This window comes from Rhagoletis pomonella, unplaced genomic scaffold, assembly GCF_013731165.1.
Source record: "Rhagoletis pomonella isolate Grant_MI unplaced genomic scaffold, Rhpom_1.0 Rhpom_scaffold_00010, whole genome shotgun sequence".
Lineage (NCBI taxonomy): Eukaryota > Metazoa > Arthropoda > Insecta > Diptera > Tephritidae > Rhagoletis > Rhagoletis pomonella.
In genome coordinates, this window is record NW_023458564.1 from 28,279,104 (window position 1) to 28,288,702 (window position 9,599).

At 35.2% G+C, this 9,599-nt stretch overlaps 1 protein-coding gene across 1 annotated transcript in view; it reads right to left on the reverse strand.

The window, feature by feature from the left end:
• The window catches only part of LOC118746577, a 56,547-nt gene continuing 46,948 nt past the window's right edge, over nt 1–9,599 (reverse strand). The window contains exon 6 of the mRNA XM_036480420.1: nt 1–59. Within this exon, the coding sequence (XP_036336313.1) occupies nt 1–59 (59 nt within the window). The remainder of the gene's footprint in view (nt 60–9,599) is intronic.

Genomic DNA, 9,599 nt, shown 5'->3' on the forward strand with positions numbered 1-9,599 from the left:
TTAGTTGTCTGGTAGACGGAACACTTTCTTTACCAATCTCATTAATTGTATGATGAAATCTGCAAAAACATAAATTTGGAATTACTTCTCTATATTACTAAACGTGCAATATATGATTCGATACGTCAATGGTCGCGATTTTGTTTCAAGTTATAAATTTTCGGGTTATCAAACAGTTGGCTTTTAAACTTTAGTTTCAAATTTACAAGTTATACAGGTTCTACCGAGATACGACGTACTTCATTCACCCTCATTGCGAGAGTCGTGTCGAATGCAATTCGTTTTTCGAGAGTCGAATCGTATCGAAAATGTTACGTTATTGCCCAAAATTTCCACTCGACTAGTGTATTAAAACGGAAAAACTTGGCAGAACTGTATAGTTTTCGACGATTTTGGTCGTTTACTTATTTCAGTACGACAATAGACAATGCTACTGTTGTCGAGTCGTACAATTTAGCCTAATTTACGACTTACGCAATGAGGCTGATTATATTTGGTATAAACTGTGCCTTTAACTACACATTTTTTTATGTAGGATTTCATACCCGATAATATAAAGGAGATGATTACAAGAAAATTGGTTGGCTCAAGATGGTATTCCCAGCAAATTAGAAGATTTGCTTTGACGCTGCACTTTTACTCTCCTAAAGCATATAAGTACGTTCGGGAAACTTGGAAAAATATGTTTCCAAACCCCTCCACACTGAGAAGTTGGTACCAGAACGTCGATGGCTCACCAGGTTTCACGCAGCAGGCATTAGAAGCAATATCGAGGCGCACCAAGGTCTCTAAACCCGTATTAGTGAAACTTGTTCTTGACGAAATGGCGATCAGAGAGCAAAGAATTTATGATCGAAATGGTTTCAAAGGGGGCGTGGATTTAGGCATCGGCGACGGACACGTTGAAGATGATTCTATTCCCTCTGCAAACAGCGCTTTAGTGTTCATGGTTGTATCCTTGAATGACCCTTGGAAGATTCCAATTGGATATTTCCTTATTCGCTCTCTACGTGGGGAGGAGCGTCTCAGTTTGGTGGTTGAAGCTCTTCATGCATTAAAAAACTGGAGCTTACCAACAAAGTGCACCAACAAATCTAGCCATGTGTATAAGCTTAGGGGCAAATTTCACGTATGGCCCAAAATTTGATCCTACTTTTGTAGTCGAACGCTCGTTGCGAGATGCATGGTGAGGCTGATATACATCGTCGCCTGGGTAAAAGATTGTCGTAAGCGCCATTTTGACGATTTTTAGTTCTAGATGCAGTTATATATTTTGAAATAAGGTCTTTCGTTTGGTGTTATCAGTTTTTAGATATCTCCTTTAGTTTCCGAGATATTCAGGCATGTTCTGCAAATCGTACGATTTCAAATCGGTGCGATTTCCGAAGTATTGTTGTATATTTGTAATCAAAGTAGTAAATGTTTTAAATGGAAACTCCTGGAAACACACCATTTACGTTATATCCATCGTTTTAGTGCCTAATTTTTCCCTCTTTATTATAAAACCTCCGAAATAGATTTTGTAAATCGCACCGATTAGAAATCGTACGATTTGCAGAACACGCCTGAATGACTAAAATTTTTTCGATAATTTACTAAAAATTTAGTTAGTGATGCAGCCATATTAAACTAATCAATATCTTAAAAATGGCGTTCTCCATTTTTGGATATCTCCTTTAGTTTCCGAGATATTGAGTAAAAAGTGTCGTTAATTTGGTAGACATTTTGATCACATTTTGTCGTATTTCATACAAAGTGGCTGCCAAATTGTGGACAAATGACGCTTACGGCAAAATTTTACTAAAGAAAATCCTTCATAAACTCAAAACTAATTAACAATAAACATTAAAAAATAAATAATTAAGAATTTTGTGAACTAGTAACATTTTCAGACTTTGGAGAAAATCTATCTTCGCGTTTTTGAGAAATTCCAAACTTCAATCACGATTTTCCACAACCTGCCGAAATTAACATACGACAATCTTTTACCCAGGCGACGACATGGGTTTCGACGTTGCATATTTTGCAGCGATAGGAAATTTTGTTTCCCATGTGTTTTGTTGTGTGTTTGCAAGTTATGCAATCCGTGCTACGTGCAATGGCTTAGCAAGATTTGGAGAATACCCCTAATGTTCCATAACGCCGTACTCCAAATGGTTGACAATGTATACTTTTCCAAAACGCATCCGAAAAGTTATCGAAACGCATTGTTAGAGTAATCAGAAACAAAGTTGATGCTTCGTTTGTTTTTGGTTGCGTTTGGCGTGGTTAAAATTGAAAATTACGGAAGGGTATTAATTGTTATATTGAATATTCAAAATATGCAATGTATGTGGTTGCAATGCTTCGCAACTCTGCATATACAAGCAGTTTAAATACCGCAGTATCCAAACAATGTATTGGTACGTTGTGGAAGTCAGCCAAACTCAGGGCCAGAAACATACACATGCTGCGTATGCTAGAGACGATTGCACACTAACTCTACCTCGGTCACGTGCAGTACCTGCACCACCTCCGCACTTGCTCTGCCTTAAGAACTCACCGGCAGTGGGCTATGTCCTACGTGGCCCAATGCTGCGCTGATCGGACCGCCTCCACGGCACCTAGAGTTCGCCCGAGCATGACAACATTAACACAACCACGCCTCTACACAACACAAAAATAGATACACACATTCAGACGTAACCGCACCATTTGGTATTCAAGCCTGTCGAACGATTGGAGGGGAACGCACTTAGCTGAGCAGATAGACGATTCGAAATTCTTTACAGTGAACGGCGACGCACCCACCAGAATTATGGGCAGCTGCAGTAGCTCGCCTGACAACAATCGTAAGCTCTGGTCTGATAAACAGCTTAACGTGGCGACCTTACTGAAACGGCTGTTCCAGCCGATGAGCGTGACAACCTTCCTCAGGCTGATCCCGGAAATCTCCCATCAGGGATCTTAATACGGAGATTCGGAAAGCGGAACAAAAGCGGATTTGGGAAGAGCTCCTGAAAACTGGCAACTTCACCTCTGGGGTTTGAGCAAGCTTTGGTCAACCGTGGGGACATTGTTCAACCCGATGAAACGGAACGACAGACACCCCTATTGCGAATGTCGACTGGCAGTAGATAAACCATGAACGAAAGACACAAGATCACGCCTTAAGGAAAGAAAGAAAAAAGTTATTTTCTAGCTGTTGAAATCTCGACGCCATCTTTGTTGTAAGAAGTAAACAACGAAGAGAACAAAAAAAAACGCGTAATTGTTGAACGCATGAATAATAGGCATATAACTTTTTACAATTTTTGCAAATACGAAAAACGGCATACCATAGTCGAATAGAGCATAAAAAAGTATGAACCCCCATTATTTTTTTTTTTTGCGAAATTGCAAAAAAGTTTCCGCGCAAAACGAAATTACTTTTTTATCAGAACTGCTGAAAAAAACAAAAAAAGTTTTGTACAGTGTACACGTTTTTCTTCATAATAATAGATATTTATTTAACTAATAATCTTCCTATTATTCCAAACGCCTTTTAATGGACCTAAGGGAAGTGCCCCACCCACCCCAAACTAATTTTTCTTCAGAAAATTCTGATTCAATATTAAAAAATTTAAAAAAGAAAAAGCAATTTATTCAAGAACTCGCATAGTCAAATAACAATAACACAGCTGTAACATCTGCGCAGAGCGTGCAATTAAAATTGTGCAAGACATTTTACCATTGTGTAAATCATCACATACTTTAAACCTAAAACTTATTTCATATAACAATTGACAAAAATGTAAAAATAAAAATATTAAAAAAAATTTAAAAAAAATCTGACTTTTTTTAGAAATCCATTTTTGCGCGGAACGTTTTTGAACCGAAATCACCTAAAAAAGTGATATTCATTACTTGTACAATATTTGCCACCACGTGGTGGTATGCCAAATTTTTCGTCAACATTTGTTATATGCCTAATGAATAATCATTTTTATTATGCAAATTCTCCTATAAATCATGTCGTTGTGTTAAATTATTCTTTACCTTATGTGTGCACACGTTGTCACAAGCGAAAATTAAGAAAATTGCAGTAAAAAGCCACCACCAAATTGTAAACAACGAACAAATGTAAACAAACGGCTTATGTCAAAATCGCCCTACTTTTTTCATAAGTGCATTATAACGGGCCACTCTTCTGCTGTCGTGATCTTGTCTTTTTGGTTCATGGTAGATAAACGAATATTAAGCGATTATCGATTACCGATGCTATTGTGAGTGTCGCGTAGTCGCTAATTGACTGTAAATACTTTTTAATCGCTCATCCTTCTATTGCTGTTTTTTAGTCGTTGGAGTTTGATGTTATAAAATTTACATAAGAAAGTGGTACTATAATGGATAAAAAATAAGTCAATTAAACTGGAAGTTGTAAGAAATTGTGAAATATACATACAGTGACTCAAACATATGACCAGGTGTTTTTTTTTAATATTTGTCATATTTTTCCAGCTAATTTTTTTTTGTTATTTTTATATAAAAAATATCGTCTAAACTTTAACCAAAACCGTGTAAATCAGTTTCACACTTTATACAAAATTTAGGAAAATTCAACAAATTTTCATTAAAATTTCAACTTTTTATTCTGATTTTTTAGAAAATTTTTGGGTATGCAGTTTTATAACCCATACAATTTTAGTCCAATGAAGTGCAAGTTTCATACGGCTAAAAAATCGCGTTGATTTTTGAGATTTTTTTTTAGGCTACTTTTTCGAATTTTTTAATATAACAAGCGCAATTTACAAAAACTTGCGCTGATATTTTGAAATTTTGTTGCTGACGGTCTCCAGCGTTTTATTTCATAAGAAATTCATACTTATTTAAAAAAAAAGTTCAAAAATCCGTCACCGAAAAAAATTTCTCAAAAAACAACGCGTTTGAAAATGTGATTTACACGGTATTGGTCAAAGCTTAGACGACATTTTTATGTAAAAATAACAACAAAATTTAGTTAAAAAAACATTACGAATATTTGAAGTCCTATTAGTGTACTTATTCATGATCCATAAAAATTAGTGCAAATGAGCACTTACACTAATTCAAAAAATGACTAAGTGTAATTTCCACCAAAACAAAAACACACTCCAAATACACTAACTCTTATTTGTGGCCGCAATTTTTGGTCCACTCGTTTTTACTAACTTTTTAAAGAGAGGTGCGTATGTTGTCTCGAATTCGATTTGCTGTGGAAAGATAAGCTTTGTTCTTCCCCTCCTCCTGACGGCTTTTAGAATGGGATTCATTTGCGTTCAAATCTTCCACTCTGTAGTAAATGCAAATGTTGTGGACTGCTCAAACAACGTTTATAATTTCACGGACTTTAAACGATGAGTAATACAGTTCAAGATGAATTCCTTATGACTCTTCACTCATCTAAAAAGATCAAACATGTCCCTAAATCTCCGCCTTTCAACTTCCGCATCAGCAATCTGGGACTCGTTCTTCGCTATGGATTTCATTCTTATAATTATGTATCCACTTAAATTTTATTTTTAAATTACAGTGATGCTAGGTATATTTAGTTATTTTAAAATATTTACAAACTTTAACTTCATATACTGCTATAGTTTGGTGGCAAATATTTCTTTGTTTTGTTTCGATTTCACACATTCCTAGGCAAACAGCTGCTTTCGAAAGATGTTTTCTCTCTTCCTCTTCTTTCGTTTCGATCGTAACGCAGAATACCTAAGTTCGATTCCAGCGGAGCGGAATGCGGGAACGTAATCGAAATGCAGAATAGGGCTGAATGTAGGTACGCTCGAGTACAACATGAAAATACCTAGGTTTCTTATAGTTGTAGAGCCCTGTTATAGTCTACTTAGTCTAGACTTAACTTACGTAAGAAATCGTCAATGATTGCTCAAACGTCAACTAAGCCAGAAGCGAAAATATATTTTTGTTGAATGCATATACATAGGTAATACTTCTATAGTAGCAGTACGTTGAAAGCATGATTCAATAATAGGAGCGTTCCTTATCTCCCAGAAATAGTCAGAAAAAGTCCGAAGTAGTCAGATTTAGTCCAAAAAGCGTTCCTTAACTCGGAAATGACAGCAAAAATGAGAGAGCAACACTCGGAGAGAGTCCGAAGTAGTCAGATTTAGTCAGAAGAATTTTTTCTGGCAAAATTCTGAAAAGTGTCAAACTCAACTGAATTGAAATTAACGGAAATTAAAGAATACGCAAAAAGTGAGAATAATCTAAAAAGTAAAAAAAGTGAATTGAAATTGGAAGGAGGCAAAAAATAATTGATATAGTAAGTGTTTATTGTGCTTGTGCTTGTGTGAATGTGTTTTGTACATACATTTCTGTTCTTATTTGACGTTAGTCTTGTTGTTGCCATTCTTTGTACTAAAAATTTGGTTTTTTGCGTTCCTTTACTTTTCCTGTTATTCTCTTTTAGTGAGCGCATTTTGCTTACGCTCTGGCATTTTGACACTTTATATAAAAAATTGTGTGGAACTGTGCTGTTGGTTGACGCATTGCACGCGTCGGTATGTTGTAGTACTATTTACTTAAAAATAAGCCGTATCAGGGAAAACGGGCAGACGCTACATGCCGGCTAAGGTGCTGGAATGGAAGGCACGCATCCTCACAATATATCGATGGCTGAGTGGAAGATCGACCTATCTCGGCAGCCAGTTCGAAAACGCTCTATCTCAAAAAACTTTTCAAGAACGCCCTATTTCAGAATTCGTTTCAAAAACTCCCTATCTCAGCTGCCGATTCAAAAACGCCCTATATCAGCATATTTTCAATACATTTTGAAGTGAGATAGGGCGTTTTTGAACCGAATTTTGCGATAGGGTGTTTTCCAATTAAATTCTGAAATAGGGCGTTCTTGAAAAGTTTTTTGAGGTAGAGCGTTTTCGAACTGGCTGCCGAGATAGGTCGATCTTCCACTCAGCCATCGATATCTTTTAAGAGTGGTTACGGTGATCGCCTCAAGTGTAACTTATACATCTCTCGCTGTTTATTCAAATCCGCCGGTTACAACAAAGCTTGCGCCAATCACTTTCAGGGAAAAATGTTGAGTTATTTTTTTTTTTAATTCATTTAATATACATATTTAATTTAAACCGCTCCTGGAGTGACTTGACAGTTGTTTGTTTGGAGTAGCTCACAAATATACATTTACACTAACACAAGCAAACATTTATTTGGGGCTGTCCATAAATTACGTAAGGGAGTTTTCGCCTGTTTTCGGGCGAATTTTCGTATTTTATAAAGAACAATTTTGAATAAGAATACAAGAAAAATAATATTACGTAAGAATCTACGGGACGCCCCCTCCACCCATATAAGAAAAAGTAAGAAAATTCTAGACCCGCCCTCCCCCACAAAGGTCTTACGTAATATATGGACAGCCCCTTTGATAGGCTGTCTCCCTCTGATTGCGGAATAAAAACACATTGTGAAGATACGTTACTATCAATATAGAAGTATTACACATATGGTTGAATATCACTTTTCCGCCTAAAAGAAACATCCAAAAATTCCTGAACAAAAATATATTGCGTTGCCAATTTATTTGGTTACGTTACATAAATTAAGTCCAGGTACAAATGATGCTCTCGGATATATGTCGATCACCCTGGTATGATCTTGGTTTTTTAAATAACTGATATTTATGTTATTGTTTTAAAGAGTTCAGAGTAGAAGATTCTTCAGTACCCCACCCGTCGATGAAGAAAATTTACATTCGAAAATGTTATGCAATCAACGTCATCCCAGAATTTTTCGCCAAGTCCATTTTTTCGAAATTATTCAGGAGCGACGAAAAATCAATGCAGTTTGGCATTATCTGTCATTCTGCATATCAAAAACTAAATTTTGAAAAAAGTAGATTTGGTACTTGGAAAGATAGCGGTTTGCTGGAAACAATAAGTGTTGCACCATGCTACAGTTTTGCACGTCACTGTACATGTCAATTTATAAGAGTTAAGAGAACTAAGTATATAAAAGTAAATTGGATTTGATAAAAATTAAAATTGTCTTTTTTTACATATGTTTTACTTCCGTATGTGAGGCATTGGGCCGTGTGGAAAAAGTAAGCAATTTCTTTTTTAAAATTTAAGACCCTTTACTCGAATTATTCAAATAAATTGAAGTAGAAGGTGTGAAATTTTAAGAAAAAGCAATTGCTTAGTTTTTATTCATACGGCCCATTATTTTTTATGTAAGTCGGATGGATTTAGTAAAAAAATTATTTCGTATCTCTGATTCGCTTCAAACTTTTTTTTTATGGATTCTATACATAAAATAAGCTAACACGTATTCTAAGATTTTTTTTATCGGAGATATGATCTGTCAAAGTTTGAATTTACTCGTGGTTGTAACCAATTATGCACTTCATTGAATTGTTATATCTCGTGTTCTACTCATCGTAGAGACTTCGTTTACCATAGTTTTAAAGCTTAAGGAACGGGCTTAATATTTATATATGTAAGGTGCTCATGATTGTACTGAAGCTACTTTAGTTATACATAATTGAATTTTTTGAAGTGGATTTACATAGTGAAGACCAATAAATGAGGGATTTAAAATCATCCCGTTATATTTCTTGTCTAAATCTCTATAAAAACCATGTGTAAAAACTGGGGTTGTTTTAAGAACTATTTAAAAATATAATTTTTTTTATGGCGAGTTTTATTTTGTAAGAGGGAACAATTTCTTGTAATTTGAACTTCGGACTAAAACCTGTGGAACTGTCAAACTACAATTTTACTCTCTCAAGTGAGAGTAAAAGGAGAACAGATGAAGAAGTGCACGGGAACGCAAAAAGCACTATTTCCTGTAAAAACGTCAGTCGGTTTGTTTACGTGTCATTTGTACAACGCTGATTTGGCTGAAATATCACTAACTAACTATTAAAATCTATACATATTCAAATATTTCGTTTTTTACTTCAATTTTTTTTTACAAATATAAGGTTCTTTGCTTACACCGCTTTCTGTTTTTGTTTACACATGCAAATCAGCTGATCGTTTGACACTTTTCATGAACTTACAGGAAAAAAAAACTCCGGACTAAATCCTGTAACTTCTTACTAGGAACAGTTGCTCAGTTACTCTATCAAAAGTGTTCCCACTTACAGGTTTTATGTCAATAGAAACGACCTCCTGTAAGTTCTGACTAAATCCTGTAATATTTGTTCGGGAACATTTTTCTTTAAGTTGAAATATCCCTAGAAATGGGCGTGGCAGATTTAGGACTAAAGTTAACAAAACCCAGTTTTATTGCGAATTTAGGCACAACATAACTTCGTTAATAACATTTAAAGTTTTCACTGTAAATATGTCAATCCCCTAAAAAACTCTGATGTGTATAAAGTTAGCGAAACAACATCAAGCAAAAAATGTCGCATATACCCATGAATTTGCCGTTAATTAGTTGTGGAAAAAAAAATTTTTTCGCTCTGGTATTTTTTTTTAGATATAAGGTGTTTTGCTAACTTTATATAAAGTTAGCGAAGCACCCCTCCAAACTCAAAGATAAACGACTAGGCTTTATGTCAAAATTTGCCGTTCTAAGATGAGCTAGTTTACTTTTGAAAAAAATATTTAAAAAAA